The 20,181-nt window shown below is 37.4% G+C and overlaps 1 protein-coding gene across 7 annotated transcripts; it reads left to right on the forward strand.

Moving 5' to 3' along the window:
* Positions 1-42: 42 nt before the first annotated feature.
* On the forward strand, positions 43-16,278 carry LOC121652876. Of its 7 annotated transcripts, XR_006012702.1 has the most exons (14): positions 11,626-11,754; positions 11,943-12,052; positions 12,214-12,382; positions 12,504-12,563; positions 12,702-12,774; positions 12,897-12,968; positions 13,956-14,018; positions 14,153-14,239; positions 14,383-14,439; positions 14,521-14,577; positions 15,165-15,239; positions 15,502-15,601; positions 15,713-15,805; positions 15,848-16,278. XR_006012702.1 is itself a non-coding variant. In XM_042006010.1 (13 exons), the coding sequence occupies exons 2-13, from the start codon at positions 11,975-11,977 to the stop codon at positions 15,743-15,745; spliced, it is 924 nt and encodes a 307-aa protein (XP_041861944.1). In that variant the 5' UTR covers positions 43-73; positions 11,943-11,974; the 3' UTR covers positions 15,746-16,278. The 7 variants fall into 7 exon arrangements, 6 of the variants coding, with proteins under 6 accessions (XP_041861944.1, XP_041861936.1, XP_041861894.1 ...); XM_042006010.1 differs by lacking the exon at positions 11,626-11,754 and adding an exon at positions 43-73 and having other exon boundaries at positions 15,713-16,278; XM_042006002.1 differs by lacking the exon at positions 11,626-11,754 and adding an exon at positions 4,834-6,462 and having other exon boundaries at positions 15,713-16,278.
* The last annotated feature ends 3,903 nt before the right edge of the window (positions 16,279-20,181 follow it).

Here is a 20,181-nt window from a genome sequence, read left to right on the forward strand (position 1 = left end):
TCAGCAGAATAAAAAGTGTTGCATCTCTTTCTGTCCCATGCCAATCCATGGTGACCTTAAAGTGAAAAATACAGTAAGAAAAACACAATAACCTTGCACAAAACATAATTAAACAGAATCTTTTTTTTCATAGGACAAAAAGTTTTTTTCATTTTGTTTTTTTATTTCACTTTTTTTCTTTTTTTTTGCATTTTGTGAAATCTGTCTTTTATTAAATATAGTTTTCTACTTTTTTAATGTAGTGTTTTGTCCAATGTTGTGTTTTCCATCTAAAGGAATACACACCTACATGACATACACATATTTAACCTCACTGTCATATGTCATCCTGTTTTTTATGTAATTTGTATGTCAGTTATCAGTCTTTTTCTACACATGCGATTGTGACACTAACCCTATGAGGACTAGAAAAGAAATCTGAGTTGAAATAAAACAAAAACAATGGACTTATAAGTGATATAAGCACATGTTGTGTTTGGAGGTTTCTACTCCAGTGGTCTTTTAAGTTTCCTCTGTGTGAGCTCTCTCTCTCTCCTGCTCACCCTTCCTTGCTCTACCCCTTCTCTGCACTCCTTTTCAAGTGCAGTGGAGCATGAGGGGCTGTTTTGGGGGGTCATGCAACCATGGAGATGCTTAGCCCGATACAGGTTGGGACGTCTGAGGCATTTTCTTTTATTTTCTGTTTTTCCTCTCTGCAGTCCACTTCCAGGCTCAGAGAAGGGAATAAAAAGGAGGCAAGATCAGACAAGCGAGCAAAATGAGAAGGACAGAGAGGCTTGTCCATGGCTGTGCGACTGTAAACTAAGGGTAGGAGCAGGGAAAGTGATCCAGTAATGACGAGAAAGCGTCAGAAATTGGCAGAACAGATTGGGGCAGATCAGGGACAGGGTGTGGGGTGTCAGGGTGGGGAGGAATGTGATCCCAGTTTTGTTTTAGTTTCATAATATTGTAGTGAAGGAGGTGTGTTTCATTTCAGTGAATATGCCTGTACTTGTGTGACAGGTTCTTGTCTATCTGTGTCTACTTCAATACTTGTTTTTGTCGTATGTTTAGCTGAGTGTGAATGAGCTGAGTGAGAAGAAGGCTCAACTGAACTCAGCTTACACACCCTGTCAAACATGACATCTCGTTTACACTGTGTCTGCCGCACTCCTCTCTAACTGACCCGAGTGAAAATGAAAGGAGTCAACAAGCAGAGGCAGATTCTCTGTGTTTAGATTACTGGGGTTGAGAAAGAACGGCCTCACTATTTGTACTGATGTGATTGTGCACACAGTAGGAGTAGTAGCTCAGCACTGTGCTCATTTAAAATGTGGGGGTATTTGAACTCTTATCTGAACAGGTGAAAGCCATTAATTTGTGCATGCTTCACTGTGAAAGAAAATTAGAGCCATGTTTTTCCCCCTCCTCCTCCATACGTCAACTTAGGGGATAGGGGAATTCCTCGATAAGATTATGATTTTGTGAAGCTGGACAGGTGCAGAAATAGCAGGGCAGATGCTAGCGCTGATGGAAATCAACACAGATAACTGTGCAGGGGAAAGCACGTAGCTCAGCTCCACATCTTCATGTGTGAAGAATTTGTGCATCCCAAGTGTTTTTTTTTGTTTTGTTTTGTTGTTTTTTTTTTGTCTGCTGGTGATAAAATCATCCAGGCATTTGTAGATAATCTAATTTCTATTTTTAAAACTTACCTCAAAGGTCCTATCTCCACCCACAGTCCCCACCACTACCCTCCACAAGATACAGCAGGTATGGAAAAAGACTGAGTAAAACCTTGCCACTGTTTGATGTAACAAAAGCTCTTTAATGACAATTTAATCCCCCCCTCCCATAGTTTTTACCTAATACAACATATCTTTGTACACTACTGCTAATAAAAGCTGTAAATTGGTTAATATTTGAAAAGATAAAGAAATTTCCCTGCATGTAAATTTTCATAAAGTAAGGGCTTTTTGCAATAGGTCTCTTAGGAATTACAGACTTATTCACTGGAACTATGCTGGCCTCTTATCCAGCTGTAGTCCAATTCTTAATCGAATTAAAAAGGATTAATGGCTTCTTTAGCATGCTCAAGTTCAGGCGTGCTCCCCCAGACTCACTGCTTTGCATATTTTTATAAATCTCCTACAGTAATGACAATCCTGGAGTGCACTAACTGTAGGCATTAGGACAGCAAGTGGGTACTTTGTGTCCTAATATGAGTATCTAAGAAAAATCATTGGTTTAGCATATTCCTGCCTCATAAATAATCATTATTCTGCTTCTTCATTTTCTCTCTGCTCTTTGGCGATTAGGATGTGCTGACTCACTGAGGGAACAAAGAAAATTCTATCAAAACTGATCCATGAAAAACAGGCAGTGGTTATCTGGTTAAAAATCACAAGTTACATAGTTACGTGCAGTTTCTCAAATACTCATCAGGGGGAAAACAACTTACCCATGTTATCAGCCAGGGACAGCACAATTTAACATCTGGATGTACCCATGCATTCATTCATTCATTTTATTCGTTTCAAACTTTAGAAAACAAATGTGTATGTGTGTCCAAGCGTTTCTATCTTTTTGTCTGGTACAGTATGTACCCAGCATAACAGCATGATAGCATCACTTTCCAATTCAAAGCAGTGCTGTGATCAGTATTATAGGAGTCCAGTTTTCTGCAAATCATTGAAAAACCAGTATCTCAAAACCATCAGCACTCACTAAAAATATATTATACAACAACCACTGCATATGAGAACCCACAAATATACCACAGTGAAAGAATGGAGCAAAATTTTTTGATGTACATGGAAAATCTTAAACATTTTTATTTGATGATGGGACTGATCAATCATCTTGTTGAAATAGTGACATGAACGAAGGAAGGGGATCGGATAAGATTCCCTGGACTCTGCAGAAACAGGACGTAGGACAGACTCGAGAGTACGCTGTGTATTTGTTATAAAGCAGCAGTGATTTTTGAAGGCATCATTTAAAGGCCATGTTATTGCCTTTACATGGGTGTTGAGATGTTTAGTTTAAGCAATACGAGAGTAAAGGTCATCTGATAAGACCTGACTGCAATATGTGTTTATAAAACATAAAGTTTTAGGACGTGGTGCCTTTCTGTAGCTTTTCTTCACAGAGGAACAGTGATCCTGTTCTTTGTCTTCTTCTCAAACATAAAACAAACCAGGAGAAGACACATTTAAAATGCTTTTTACAATGAACTATAAAACTCACAGGTAATGATGTTACTAAGAATCATAAGCAAGATGGACTTTGACATAACATTCTTCACTAAGCAAGCTTGTTTATCAGGAACTAGGCAGGTCACGTTGTCAGCAGAGATACCAAACTACTTTGTTTTTGTAGTGCAGTCTGAGTGATAACAGATGTTGAAGATCCCTTTCTATGTGAATGTTTATTTGTGTTCATATTGTGCCATAACTTGTAGCCTGCTGACGGTAGATTGGAATCCAAAAACAAAATTACGGGAATAAAAACATTTACGAGGACCTGTGAGGTGTCTGTGATGACTGCAGAGAAGAGGTGGGAGGAGGATCCTGAGTTCCAAGGTCAACAAGCTAAACCTTGGCAACAACACATTCACATGTGGTGGTAATATAATAGTGACATGACTCTTTGCCAGTGTTAGTACACACAGGGGATCATGAAAACACTCCATTTATCACTTGCATTGCTTAAAAGGTTGATTGTATACATCACATCGGATCAGACTGCTCACTCGTCAAACCTAAGGAGCTGGTCTTAAAACTAGCTGTCAGTACCAGTGTATAGAAAACATGCTGGACCATTTAACAGCATTACACTTTATTTCAAGGGTGCCCAAGTCCAGTCCTCAAGATCTACCATCCTGCAACTTTTAGACGCATACCTTCTCCAAAACACCTCAATTAAATGGCTGAATTCCCTCATCTGCATGTCATTCAGCTCTGCAGAGGCCTAGTAAGGAGTCATTCATTTGATTCAGGTGTGTTGGAGAAGGGATGCCTCTGAAAGTTGCAGAATAGATGCTCTCAAGGACTGGACATGGGCACCCCTGCTTTATACAATGAGTCAGTGTTTTCCCCAGTAGACAACATGTTTATGATTTCAAATCAAAGAAAAGCACTTTTCATGTATAAGAGCAGCACAATGTGCTTTACATGTTAAAAAAAACTGTAAAAATAAAAACACAAGCACACCCATAGTGTATCATAAAACAAATCAAAGCATACACACTTAATCATATTCTCTCACATACAAGCTAAACAGACATTGGGTCCCACCTCCCAACAATGGACTCTACTTGAAAATGAACTGTGTCAGAATAAGAAATAACTGTATAAACAAGCATATGTCTTGGCACCAGGTGAGGAAACAACATCCTAGGGGTCCATCCACACCAAGAGCCAACTTAAACCACGACCACAATGGTCATCACAATGGGAATGACCCAAATCAGGGCAGACCGGGTGCACACCACAACCATAAGGCTGCAGTGCAGGGCACCAGCTACCCTGACAAGTACAATCCCCATGGCAACGACCACGCAGCCAGAGCAGGCATAGCTCCCAATGCAGAGAACCCCTATGAGGAAAACACTGGAGTGGAAAATATAAATAAATAAAACAAAGCTCAAATCAATCTAAAACTGTAGCAACAAATAAGACCAATAAAAGCAGAATTAAAATAAATAAGTAAATAAATAAAAGGCTAAGTTTAATAACTAAGTAAAAGGGAAATATAGATGAATTTAAAAGTGATTACATTAAATAAAAGTTAGTAATAAGCCAAGCTAAAAATGTGTGTGTGTATGTGTGTGTGTGTGTGTTTAAAGGAAAATAATTTTTAAAATGTTGGTACACTTAAGAGGTCATTAAGGATCAGTATCAGTGCTTTTCTTACACATACCAGCACATTCTCAAATATCCATCCTGCATTTCCTATTTCACCCTCTACTGCGTGGTGTTGATGTGAAATACTGATAAAGAAACTTATGAAAAACAATCATTGTATATGAAACAGAGATTACGGCTGCATAAAGGTGACATATGACAATGTAATATAAAGTGTCAGTGATGTCAACTGTATGAAAATTAAAAACCTACAGTATTGAGGAAAGGACCCTGTGATACACTTAGAGCTGGTGGAAAGCATTGTTGTAGTATGCAGAAGTGTTAAAAACAGTCCAGGCTTAATTTTTTTCTATTTCAGTGTGTGTGTGTTTGTATATCCTTTTATCTATGTTCTGTGCATGTACGTATGATGGTAGCTTACTGCTGTTGACTTCTGCAGCATGCACACTGCAACAACTGGCAATTTTCCTCTGATTTCTTGATATGAATGAGTTGAACTAGTGAGTAATTGATGTGTGTAATGCTGATCCTCTAACATTACTTGCTAAGGAAAGCTTGAACATAATTGGTACAATGAACACACTAAGTACAGTACTAAAAGTAGTTGATACTGTATTTAATAGCAACAATGGCCTACCAAAAGAGTTTTTTCTTATACTTATCCTTTCTTCTATTCTTATTTGTCTCATGAAGTAAACATTTTCCTGAAAATGTTGGAGAACAGATTGATTTTAACCACTTCTAACACAGTCAATCATTGTCATCACTTAACAATGTCAGCCAGACAGCTACAGCTTCACCAGTTCTCTCTGTCCTTTCATTATGTTCCTCCTTTACATTGGTTTTTGTAAAAGATTACGGCAGCGGAAAAAAACAGAGGAGGAAACCTCTTGTTGGAAGATGAGGAATGATGGTGTTGACAGGGAGACAATGCCAGAACAAGAACCACAGAGCTATCTACTTGTCTAGACGGTGAACATCTGCCCACAGCTGGAAAGAATGTTATTGAAAAGGTGATGTGGTTGAACCTGACTTGTTGACAGCGCAAATTAGCATCTCAGCAGGGGTCTTTTTTCATTTTTGCAGCAGATATTTTGGCTTTTAACAGCAGGAAAGTCTCAAGTGGAACTAATAATCCACGTAATGGCTCTACTCAATTAGTGTGCCCCAGTAAGTCACCAGAACCCGGGCACCTAAATGACACACTGATGATATTAATTATGTTGCTTGCTTTCTGTGCCATTATATATCAAAATGACTGTCCCAGTGACACACCGGTTTTTAATGAGTAATTTGTTTATTGACTTTTTTTCTCAGCATGTTGTAATCCTGCTTCTTTAACCTTTCTCCTCTTGCCAGTTTTTCAGGTGAGTTCTCCTCTGATTCACAGCTCAACTAAACCATGTCTTTGTTTATTTAACAATAGGGATCAGTCAGGTGTGAAGAGCTGCACAAGGACTGCTTCGACAATATTACACTGATAGACATACTTGCATTCATAAGAAACTTACTTTTAAAACACACTGTTCACTAAAACTCCTGTCAGTTTCTTCTTCAGTCAGTTGCAAAAACAGGAAGAACACTGAACACAAAGAGCAGCTTGTAAAAAAATTGGGTAATTTGATTTGAATTTCTTGCATACTTTCTCATGAATCCACTAAGTGTGCAGTGCATGCCAGCGCTTGTAAATGCAATAGTGTGTATCTGAACAAATAGATGTGTTTCTGAATTGAGCTGCATTGAATGTGCATGTTTATATGTATTAGTGTGTGTGTGGGTGTTCATTATGTACTGTGTGAGACTACAAAAATAACAAAAAACAGGATATGAAAAAAAATCCTGATTGTTTCTGTGGGATTATCCTTCACAATACATGGCTTTATCAGAGAGCTAGGATTGCTGTAATAAGACACGCTGACTCTGGGCTTGCCCAGCCAAAAACTGAGACTTCACTAACAAATCATGGGATGGGAGGTGGAGGGGTGTAGGGAGAAGAAATACATGAGAAACAAAGAGAAGACAAAGGAGTTAAGAATGGACTGAGAGAGAAAGTGAGAGAGAAAACCATGGAGAGTGAAACATACAGTGAAAGCAAAAGTTGAACCGGAGGCCATGCTTCAAACAGAGATGTTTGCTTTCTGACAGAGATCCCTCTCAGCAGAATTAACTGGAAAACAGATTACAGAGGCCATCCAAGTTGCGCAATATGTGCCTCAGCACCATGTGAGCAAAAGCTGCTGTGCAACATGCTCTTCAATGCTGTGATATGAATGTATGTCATAGCTTAATGCAGCCTCACCAATGCTCTATATTACAACACTGATACACTGTCGGGCAGGGATTGATCTGCTAGCAAACATCTGTCAGACATTTTATGTTTGATAATGGGGATGAGAGGTGTTTTTCATTGCATTGTTTTGTTTGCTTCTTTTTATAGGACTTTCTCAGCAGGATCAGGTTGCTTTGCCCAGACTGACCAAGTTCTGGAAAGGGGAGCTGTGGTTTTGGAAGGGGAGAGCCGGCTCACTATGGAAGGGGCTTTAATATGTGTGGACTGCAGGAAATGTAGATGGGTTGGGGTGTGCACTGTATTGTGAGAGGCCCAGTGGTTTTCTAAACTCCAGTGACAGCCATGAGGAAAAAGGATCAAACTTACTGATTTACTTTTATTTGTTGTTTATTTATTAGCATGTATGTACCATGAAGTACTGTAGCCACATAGCATGATTCATGTCCCTGCATTTGTGTAAGTATGTTTTGGTATCGGTGGGCTTTCAAGGTTGCCAGTTTGTAGATAACCATCTATGATATCAAAGTTGGGCTGTTTCAGTAAGCCAACTGGACAGACCAAAGTTCTGTAACAGTCCCAGCAGTTTGCTTTTTGTCTAAACTCTGGTATTGTACTCAGAATGACAGATTATTCTTATGATCATTTATTCGAAACCCCCCTAGCTGTCTCAGTTCTTGTTTTATCTAAGGTTGATGCTACATGAAAATGGAAAACACTCTTATATCATAGCATAAGATTTGTGTGATCTATAGAAAAAGCCAAAATACGGACTGTAAGTGTCTGAAAACAATACAGTTTTCTTAGAAATGGCTCCTGGCTCCTGTATGCTGTTCTGGTTGCAGTTGACTTGATTCTGGGTTATCCTGCACCAGTTGTGAAGCTCTGCCAACGTAATCCAAGCAGAGTAACTGAGCAGCCAGCACTATTGTTTTAGACCTACTCAGGATTCCTGGGATGTAACTTTCCCTTTTGCTTGACTCCCAAACTGAAAAACCCAAAAGAGTGCAGTCAGGTTCTGTTTAACACTGGGGTTCATAAAAATAAAAAAGAAGGAACAATACTAACTCAATGGGAGTTAAATTTCTTGTAAAAACATTTTGCAAAAACCTGTGGCAAAACTGTGCTACACGTGAACAAAAATTACCCTCTTCCCTGAAAGGAAGAGAGAGGGTTATCTCTCATTGCTGTTTTTATGATCAGAACAAGAAGGGAAGAAATGAGACAGATGGGGAAAAGACACAAGGGCAGTAAAACTGCAATTATTTAACCTAAAAGTTTTGTTTACACTGTTTAGAATTTACTCAGGCTTCAGACCTAAAAGTGGTAGCCATGGGACACACATGTTCCTGACCTTGAGTTTTCAGCCTGTTCTGGGTCATCTCTGCTCTCCTCTCTTCATACAGAGACTCCAAGGATATCAGGGGGAGATGGCACATTAGCCAAGCCTCCCACCATCACTTTATAGCCGTGGAAGTGGATCAAACAGTTGGACAAGTCTACTACTGACAGCTTTCCCCTCAGAAAAACTATGGCCAAATTAATTTATAACTCATACATGCCTGTTGTGATACTGTCATCTAGTATGTTATTTAAGGATCAAGAGGCAGAAGTAATCAGTCAAACCAAACTTGAAAAAGTAAATCTCTTTGAACTTGAGGTCAATTCATCAGCCCCCACATTAAAGCCAATTTAAGGTTGAAAGTTGATAGTAAGTTTTGGAAGTACAATTTTAATTAACTATGGTGGATTATAGCTATGTAAGAGGGTTAAAGAGATACTGGGAGGGACGAAGAGATAAAAAAAATGGACAGTGTGGAGGAGACACACTGTTCACTGTTGAGTGGCACAGAATAGGGTCTGTGTTTTCTCGATGGACCAGAGAAGATGCAGTCTAAATGAAGCATGCCGGACCATAGCGGCTTCTGCTTTATCTTTGCACTGTGTGTGAATTTGCCTGTGTATTGGCATGGAAGAGGAATGACAGAGGCCTCTTTGAGTAATAGGAGGCCTCTATTCTCTAATGCCTACAATATATTGTGAGGGCTACCACCTTCTGTCCACAAACTGTCTCTGAAAGGACAAGAATACAACGCAAATAAAATTCTTACTCATTAGAATTCATCCATGATCAAAACATCCTGTTGCAATAAATGACTCCATACTTGGCAGCAGCATGGGAGCAGATGTAGACCTATGTGTCTGACCCATAGGACAAGGGCCTCCCCTTGTGTTTAGTGTGTAAAACAACAGGTGCATTTAGTAGGAAACTTAAGCTTGATATTTAGCACTCAAATTATTATTGTGGATAGTTTAAAAACTTAACTACAGTAATTCATTCACAAAGTTTGCCATAAAATATTGGAACTCTCCAAAATAATTAGTATTTAACAACATTAGCCAGATTGTAGCAGATGGATATAATGTTTATGACATGAAAGACTGATGGACAGACTGAGCTAAAGTCATCAACAGAGTTTGAGGGAATTTCTTTGAGTGGGTTGCTGGTATTATTTATTAAACAGGGCAGAAAAGATCACTTACCAGCATGTACAACCACAAGAACACACACGGCCCAGTGAGTAAACATCATAAACATTCAGCAGGGTTATAAAAATAAAGTCATGGAAATGAAACGTGAGATAGGAAGAAAGAAAGTTGGCAAGAAAGAGAAGTCCTTAAAGAACTGCCGCTTAACTTTATATTTTAGAATCAAATAGAAGCCCTGTTGAAATAACATGCCCAGGTGATGATATTCTAAAACGATGACAGCAATGCTTCTCTAAGCTTAAACACACCTCCACACACAGTGGGGCAGCCCAAAATTCTGGGCCCTATGTACAAGCCATCTTGGTGGGCCCCTATGTGGACTTGATTGATCGTTCCCATGCATTTTTTCCATGATATAAGACAAAGGTAATAAATATAAACTTAGTCTACCTCTAAGTGTCTAAATGGCATCTGGCAGACACTCTCCTGCATGACTCAGCCTCTCACCGTCTTTCTGTTTCTCTGCTTTCGTCTCCTCATCCTCGTTACTACCTTCAGAGCAACCTTCACTTCCCATTGCTTTACTTGCATCTTCTATCTCTCTCTCTCTGCTACAAGGATGATAGACCCCATACAGGCTAGATAGATACAATATTATCTGAACCTACTTATGGCACAACATATAATAGAATAAAACTAGATGTGTTACTTAAATTTTTTCATTTGAATCAGTTGCAGATGACTGTAAACTAAATAACTTAATTACCTACATGAGCTCATTTTGTCTCATATCCACATGATCATTTGGGCATGATTATGTACCTGCTGCTGCTGCTGTGTCTGAAAATGAGGACCATGTGGTTCATGATGTTGAGCTTTGCTAATACTGAGATAATGCAATTTTAGTATTACTGCGAGGTTCAACATAAATTATTGTTATGCTACAAACCTGTTGCTAGGCTACGCCAACAAACACACGAGTCATGTTTTGTCTTGAACCTCCTGGCTGACTGTAAACTTATTCTATTCTTTATCTTTTAACAAGCAGGCTGGGCAACTCCTGGATTTATGTCCCTTTTTTCCCTAACTAATGCGCTGAATGAAGTAATTCCATAATAATTATAAGACAGCCCCTTTTCCAGGTTAGATATTTTTTAATATGGTATTAAATCTGACTCAAAAGTACCAATATTAGGCGATATAATAATCAGACTTTTACTTATTCATCATTGATTGTGGCCCTAAAGATGGGGAATTCTCCTCCTATTTATTTTATTAATTTGAAAAGGTCATTTGTTATCAACGTTAGAGACAATGGGGTTTGGTGCATTCAGTTTTTTCATAACTTTTTTCCAGTTGCACCTTCACAATCCTGAAATTACAAGGAATCCACTGATACCAGATGTCAGGATTGATCAATAGGAAAGGGCTAAAATATTGATGCAAAGTGTAACTTTTTTTGTCACGAGGTCCACAAAAATCAAATGATTATTTCTAAATTTGAATTTCTGATTGAAACCAATCTGTGCTGTCCCTAAATAAATCCTAACATGCTCCCTACAGACAGCTGCTGCTATCAGCTCAAACTGTGTGTTAGTTCAGGTACCTCACTTCTCTAAGAAATTAAAAAGAAGCTGCTCTTCACTTTATTTTCTTACACTATGTTTTTTTCTTTTTCTCTCTTTTGTGGTGTCCAGACTTCACTTTCTTTGAGAAATACCTGACTTTCCCCTCTGGCTGTTTAGATGCTAGTGATGTGTGATGTCTAAAAATATCGATGCTACCGATACCCGCCTTTTATGTTCTAGAATAGATTTTTAGTTAGAATATCAATATTTTACTGATTTGGGGTACAAATAAAGTCTATCACAAATTGGAATACAGTAGAAAGTAACTATAATATCAAGATCTTCTCTAAATTATATCTAGTTATCAGGAACTACTTTTTCTTCGGCCTGCCATTATTGTAAGTGAAATAGCACAGCATAGTGGCATAACTTACCACGCCTAATAGTTTCATTTCCTGTTCTTTAGTTGAAACGCTGTTTAAACCGACATTTGATAAAATGTTTCTTAAAGGCACTGTAATTGTCTTTGGGATTATCTTATCATGTCAAGGGGAGTCTATTGGTAAGAAATTATTATTGTTAATATGTATTTTAAATCATGTTTTCTATGTTTTTGATCATGTGTTTCACTTCCTGTATCACCAGCTTGACTTGTCTATTTATTTATTTATTTATTTTCTTGAGACCTTGTTCTTCGGGTTGTTTCAGGGTTTAGAACAAACTATGTGGTTTGTTTTGATTCTCTTTCAGATTGCTCTCTAAAAACCACGAGCTGCCATGAAATGAAAACGAATGATACGTACGAGTTTAGATTTAGATGTCCTCAGGGAAGCAAGATTTTCATCAGCAATAATAATGAGGTATTTTAATTTGCATTACAACTGTTAGACTTGGAAGTCATTTTACTTGTTTGTTAAAAAATGAAAAAAAGGCAAATGTGAGAAAGAGAAAGTGAAAGTGTTTGCTTTAACATAGCTTTAAGTCTTCATATGTTTATACAGTAACTTTTTCCTTTTAACAGACCCAAATCGCCCATGCTGTTCCAAGCAAACTGATTTTTGACTACATCTCTGAAGTGGTGAAAATGGATGAAGGTTCAGTCACCACTAAAAGCTGCCAAAACCTCACAGTAAAGTGCATAGTTGATACCCCTGTAAAGGAGACCTGTGTGTATTTTGCAGTAACTACAGGTGAGGAAATTACGTTTTAAAATGTATCTTTCATAACTAAACACAGCTGTATGAGAACATGTTATATATATATATATATATATATAGCATATAAATCATTCCTTCTCTATTTCCTAAACAGAAGATCTCAAAGCAAAAAATTCTGATTCCAGTGGTTTTCCATCACAAAGGGGCCTCATAGGTAAATCTTTTAATTGTGTCACTGGATGATTTTGGTGTAATGCTTTGCACAATTTCTGATAATATTATAAACTGATTTAAAGAAATGAACTATTTAAATCAATTATAGGTAGTAAATTTAATTTTATCTGTCATCCAGTGACAGCAGCTGTGATAACTGTCATCGGGACCGTGTTTATGTCTGGACTTTATGTCTGGTATCGCTTGCGGAAGTAAGTTCAGTTGTTTGTAAGAATAAACCATTAATGCCATCCATATATTTACCTAAACTGTGCCTTTCATAGATTCAGAAATGTGCATTTATTGTTTGTTTCTTTCATCTTCTTTCTGTCAGGAGGAGGAACCATACAGAAACATTTTTAGGATTTATTACATGCATATTGACCTGCTCCTGTCTGGCAACAAGGTTGGTCCTATTTTAAACAGGATTTATCTTTAACCTGTAAGGTTTTACACAAAGTTAATTTCCTTTCAGGCTGTGAACTGACTCAAGAGATCACTGATTTTTACATGATAATTGGTTAACCCCTTATCAAGTGGGGTCATTTTGGCAAAAACGCATGTAATATGACCTCTCCAAATTAGAATTACTGCTGTTATTGAACCCTCTGGATTGTAAGTACAGGCTTGGGCTCTTTGTAAAGGTAACACTCTCTAGTTTCACCCACAGCAATCAGAATCACTGTAAGTATTACTGATAAAAAGTTATACACTTTAGAACATACAGAAAAAAAAAAAAAATTGTCCTCACCTAACCTGTACGGACAGAATGAGACAGAATGGGAAATATTGATGTTTGACCTATAGAGAGCCCTCAAAGGTAAGGAAAGTCAACATTTAAACTTTCTACTTTTCTGTAAAAAAGGCTTTAGTGTCAGCGCTGTGGTTGTTGTGTGTCAAAATGGTTTATATCATCGGAAAGACGAGACTTTAAGCTTTCATTTGATGTGTATATTGTGGGAATTCATGACGGAGTGGCTTGCACACATAAACCGGTACATCTGCATCCTAAGAGGTTAAACAATACTGTCTGCTTAAATTTCAAAAGTTTGCAATATATTTTACAGCTGAGAGGGTAAAAATTAATTGGAAGCTAGGACAAAAAAAAGCCTAAATCATTTAATATAACTAACCTGCTATTTTTAAGGAGCTTTTATTACATTCATTTATTTATACTTGTTTATTGGTGGTTGAAAGCAAATGGATTAAATTCCCTTTTATATATAAAATCAAAAGGACAGGACAAGAACTCGGGGCCAGTGACTTGGAACCTCACTATAGCAGTGATATTGTGTAAAATAACTCACAGAAACCGTTTTAAAACAGAGATCAGTGAAGATCAGCACATCCTGTGAAGTTTCATTGAAGTCTTATATTTCCTTTGTCATAACAGGAAACCAAGTAGTCACCGTGAAAATAACACTGATCAAGATAACTCACTGGAAACTGTTTGCAGGTTAGGCTTTAACATATTCATCTCAGACCCCTTTTCATGAGTGTGTGTGTGTTTGTGTGTGTGTGTGTGTACATGCTTGTTAACCATATGCAGCCTAGAATCTAACTACCATAAGGCCACTTTTGTCTTCACAGCACTGATCCTGAACCTGATGACACAACCCCTCAGCCTCAAAGTCTGAACCAAGAGTTGAGCTCTGAGAGAATTGAGCTGACTGAAAAGTAAGAATGGAGTACTTCTGTATATGTGTGTAACACATTTAGTATTTGAAATTTAGCTCAAGTTTTTCTTTACATTGGCAGGTTCAAAAGCAATTATTTTTAATTAAGTTAATGTTTCATTCTTAAAAATGTACGTTTTTCAGTGGAAACACAAGAGGCTCTAACAATAGCAGTCCCTCCAATCACAGGACCATCAACAGGTAAGCTTTTAAGTCAGTTCTTATTTTCCCGTTAAGTAAACATCATTATCTGATCATAACATTTGCTCACGTCTGCGTCAGAAACTTGAGGGATGAGCCAGGGGGAATCAATGAAACTACAAGAAGCGACTTCATAGGGTATGTTTTTATTTTTAAGTGATTTTTACATTTTTAAAATGCATTTATGATGATTCTGTACAGCAAGGCTATTAGAATTGGGTCCTACGTTGGCCCTACAGGTTTTCAATGTATCCTTGTTCCAACACACCTGTCTAAACCTGCAGAACTGGCCCTCGTAGGACCGAATTGAGAAGCCCTGCTGTAGAGTATGGGAACTAAAATGTATCCATTTAAGATTTAATATATATGTATTCCCTTCAAAAGCCTTCAATGGTGTCCAATGATATTATTATTATTAAGGAACCTACTAAATTGTAGTCATTATGCTTGTAATGAATATGTTTTTCAGATGTCTATGGATTGATGTCAAATCAAAAGGAATAAAATGTTGATTTGTTCAAGATTAAAGAAAAACAAAAACAGAGAGTTATAATAGTACAAAACAGATGAAAACAGAAAAATTTAAACCTAAATATACAACAACAATGCATGTCCATGCACTACTTTAGAGCAAGCGTGTTAAATAGTCTGGTTTTTCTGTGGTTTTTAGTCAGGTGGTTTTGGTACCTGAATGATAATGACTGATAATGACTCTTCATAATCAGGGACATGGAAGCTGTCGATGATCAAAAGATCAAAGATCAGGAGACCGAAAGACGACCACTGCTGTCAGAGCAACGGTAAGACTGCTTCCTGCTGTGTCAATGTGCATACGTGTTACCAAAGAGAAATTTAAGTCACTTTCCAATTTCCCTTGTACCTTGTTCAATTTGGCTCTGCCGTTGTTTACAGTTCTCAGGCGTAACTTTGTCTTCTTCTACACAAACCCACTGCTAACGTTATGGGCCAGTCAAAACTTCAAACTTGTTTTATACCTGCTCAGAAAGTTGCTGCTGTTGTGCTGTATTTCATGTCTCAATTCCTTCTTGTTTCTGTCTCTAGAGCTGCCAGCCAAGATTTTGAAATGAAGGGTGAAGCAAAAGCTTTGGTGAACAAGGGAAGCTTTGACCCAGACCAACTCAGCAGGTGTTCTATTGGACCAGTAAGTAGAAAATTTATATATATATATATATATATATATATATATATACATTTATTGATTTCTTAGTATTGTTCTTCATAGACTGAAAAAGGTCTATACTGTATTTTGCAGGCTGACGTGGAGTCAACATCTAATGAAGAATGAAGAACTACAATAGTAATAATGATAATAATAATAATAATAATATTCATAATAATAATAATGATAATAATACTACTACTACTACTACTACTACTAATAATAATAATAATAATAATAATAATAATAATAATAATAATAATAATAACCATAATCTGAGTGTGTGGAACATTAAATCATCCTTTAGATATAGTTAAAACGTTTTCCTATAAGGTTTATTTTTCTCTGAATGAGAACATCACAAAATAGCAAATATCAATATATATTTTTTAATGGAAAACATATTGATTATATCTCTCTATCATGAGAGGTTTGTTTTCGTAAACATTTGTTATTGACTTTTACTGTTGAAACATATGGGTGAACCATAAATATGTCAGTAAAAGTACCACATCCTCAGTTATCACATAACTTTATATAATTAATTCTATATCACATATATGTTATTAAAAAACATACATACATACATATATATATATGTATATATATATACATACATACATACATACATGCATATAGATAGATAGATAGATAGATAGAGAGAGAGAGAGAGAGAGAGAGAGAGAGAGAGAGAGAGAGAGAGAGAGAATGGCTTTACAGTTAATTTTTTATTCCTGCTTTCTTTGTTTCTGATAATCATAGATAACCCAACATTTATTTCATTTACTCTAGCAAAATGTTTTTTTAAAATGATGTTATTTTGGAAAATTTTGTTGATTTGAAATTATCAAAACTGTACGTTGCATTGCTTTTAATGTTTTAATGCATCTGTTTAAATAGATTTTCAATCGTCAATAGTTGCAATTTGTTAAGATTAATAATTTTCTTGCTTTTAAGAGTTTAAATAAATTTTTCCTCTTTGGATTTCAATGCTTGGTCACTTCTTTTCCTTCTTATATCATGTGGAACAACTGTTTTTTAGGTTTACCACAAGGGGGCAGTGCAGTCATGTTTCATACAACACAGGGTTAACATTGACAGCATAATCACACCTTTTATCATTTTTATGGAGTAATGCAAATTAAATTAATGCATATGAATTCCAGATTGCACTAGTTTCCCTTGACCAGATTTTTTTTAACCATTTAAATTTTCTGTTATCAGACACTGCTGGAGGAACACTTTTTTCAATAAATGAAGGCCCCCCTCCCCACCCCAGAGTAGTTGATTGACTACTTTTAGGTTCCTCTGCAGTCAGTGAGTGCATTTGGGTTGATCATTGTGTTTCCATGCTGTACAGTGGTCTGGATTAACTGAAAGAGAGACGGTAAGCATGCTGCACATCACTTCTTAATTAAAGTGTTAAATACAATACGTTACAGCACTTAAAAGATCAGTTGCTCCTGTGGCTTGATGTATGGCAGTAATTACTGTAATACACAAACACATAGGGGTTCAGACTGAACTTAATACATCTCCTCTCTATCTCTTGGGATCTGCTGACAGTTCCTGTGAGTCCTGGTTTGTCAATGTCTGACTCTATTTTGAGCTTCCCTAAATGTGCAGTGACCTTGAAAAAGCCCCCTTTTTTATTCTCAGATGGACTGCGTGCGAGGAAGTGAGTGTGGCTGGGGTTCCAGGATTTCTTGCTCATGTTTGATATGTTTGTGCATGAAAGTGTTACTGTAGCACTGGTGAAAGGGGGTGATTGAATGGTCAATGGCTTAGAGCCTTCTCTCTCAGGGAGTTTCACAGGAAGGGCATGAACAATGGCAATGCTGGAGCTGATGTGTGGACAGGGTGGTAGTTGAGTCATCGCATGTCATCGTACATGTACAGCATACAATATGATGTAAAAAGTAGACCAAGGGAAAAACAAAGTTGCTGGAAGGCTCCAAGTATATATGAGTACTTTGATGCAAGTAATAACTAAATATTAGTTACCCAGTAACCAATCGCACATGTATCAACCGTAACTGATCTGGCTGATCACAGTTTTATAACTCTGTTGTGCGCTCTTGGCTTATTAGACAGCTGTGAGCAAATAGTGTTGCATTGTGAAATCAGTAATCTATACTCATGCTGCAGTTATTAAAAGATTACATCAGGGATCCCACTGCACGGTTTGATTAATTAACCTTGACTGATGCTTTTGAAAGCCGAACAAAACAGGGCAATTATGTCCACCTGTGTGCATGTACTTACACATACATACATTACCATATTACTGCAGCTGGTCTGGATAATACTTATTGTTATTGTAGTATAACAAAGCCTTGCTCCAGTTTGGTTTAGGGTCAGTTTCACTGCTCCTTTCGGGGGTAGAGAGCATTTTTTAGTCTCTGTCCAAACACAAAAAGTGCCTGGTATTTAGCCACATAAACTAACAGCTTGCTTTTCTCTTTGTCTGTTTGATCACTTTGCAAAGTATGTGCACAGACCATTGTTTGACTAAATTATTATCCCAACCACTTAGGTTAAATCTGCATATGCAAGCTGTGGCTCAAAGGATAGCTGAGTCAGGAAAGAATCGGGCTGCTTGGCCTAGAAGTCTTGCTTTCTGTGGTACTCAAATGAACAGCACAATACAGTTGTGACCAGCCAGAATGCCCATGAATAAAACATAACCAGTATATTAGTGCTTAGATATATTTTCATTTCCAGTTTGAATAGTTACTTCATTACCTTACAGTTAATATGCATAAAGGATAGCAAAGGATTAAGAATAATTTATGAAAGGTACTTTCCCTTTATCACACTGGCACATACACAAGCAATTATAGTGTAAACCAGTATGCACACACACACACACACACACACACACACACACACACACACACACACACACACACACACACACACACACACACACACACACAAACGTCCCAAGACTCAAAAATTTCAACCCTTCAAGACATTTCTAGAGAAAGCCTTGGCATGACCACAGTATGTTTTCAATAGTTTTTTATTAATATGTACTGATACAAGGTCACGCTGACCTGCAATGATGGAAACACTTGCAGAAAACCATCCCCTTTGCCCCAGACTACTGTCGAAGCAATGACTGTGAGGGGGAAAAATCAAATAAGAAAAATCAACATTATTCCTCCAAGAAACAGAAACAGAACCAAAGTATTATGTGTACCTCAGTTTACAAATGTCTCAGTGGTACATGATAATCTATATCACAGAAAAAGCACAGAAAGCTCGAGAAACAATGCTATAGCCCATGTGGAATCCCACTGGCACAAACCTTCTACTTTAACCTGTTATGTAAAACCACCACCACCCAGTAATTTTACTCCATAAATATAAGTATTTCAGGGATGTCAAATACTGACCAGTTCTACTGCGTTATTAATACATCCACACAATCTGTCAACTTCAGCAAGTTGACTGACTGACAACAGAGCATAGCAAGTTGCTAATTCTGTCTAACACCAGGCTAAATTAATAGAGACCTTAACTGACTCAGTATATCCCATCAAACCTGTCATAGCCAGCTGTTCTCTGACAGACAGACTGGATAGGGTTGCGTCTCCTTGTCTGATCATAGATGGAGATCACTGCAACCACTGACAGGCACATGTAGGCACATATCAGTTCCTTCACATTCTCAGAGACAATACAAGCAGTGGGAGAAAAGAAAAGGAAATCAGGCCTATAGATTCCACTTGTTGCTGCTCTAAGCGGATAAATAAATGTTGGAAAATAAATACAAATCCATATCATTCTCCACTCCAATGTATAAAAACATGTTGGGTATTTTAAGTGAGAGAGTTAAAAGATAAGTTTGCTTTGGTGTTGGACCTTGGGATTTCTATGAAAATGGGACAGACAGGTGTAACTCTTGGACAGCCTTATAATACCCCAAAGTCTCTGTTGTTGGTCCCACCCTGTGCATCAAAGATGGCCTGTGTCCAGAAATGCTGGCACATCTCTGTGGACATATTTTCTAGACAATGGGATAAAGACCAAAGTCTTGATCACAACACTATATCACATATTCTTAGCAACAGACTTAAAAGTAATGTAGAATAAACATGTGAGCATGTACCATGTGCATTAGTACCACTTGATCATTGTTTATATTTGTTTTTTTTTTTTAAATCTATTTAGGAAAATTGTGTCACACTTGCAAGCACTCTTAAGATCGTCCTTTGAATAGCTGATGTGACAGTGAGTACATTTTCATATTCTTAGACCTAACAACTATCACATCATCTTCCTCCCTCTACTGACCGATTTGTGTTTATTATTTAGCATGCTGGCTTGAATTAATGAATAAACATGCCGACTCGATCGCCATGAATTCATAACCTTTGGCCTTTAAACCATCAACTTAAAACGATCAGAAACAAAGTAACAGGTCCATCTTTCTCGTATCCACATACAGTCCTGCAAAACATCACTGCATCAGCAAACTTTTGGTTAGGATTTTGCCTCATCTTGACTGATGTGGTCTCTATTTTGTGCCCATTTCAACCAGTCTTCACAGATTA

Source organism: Melanotaenia boesemani, chromosome 2 (assembly GCF_017639745.1).
Source record: "Melanotaenia boesemani isolate fMelBoe1 chromosome 2, fMelBoe1.pri, whole genome shotgun sequence".
Classification (NCBI taxonomy): domain Eukaryota; kingdom Metazoa; phylum Chordata; class Actinopteri; order Atheriniformes; family Melanotaeniidae; genus Melanotaenia; species Melanotaenia boesemani.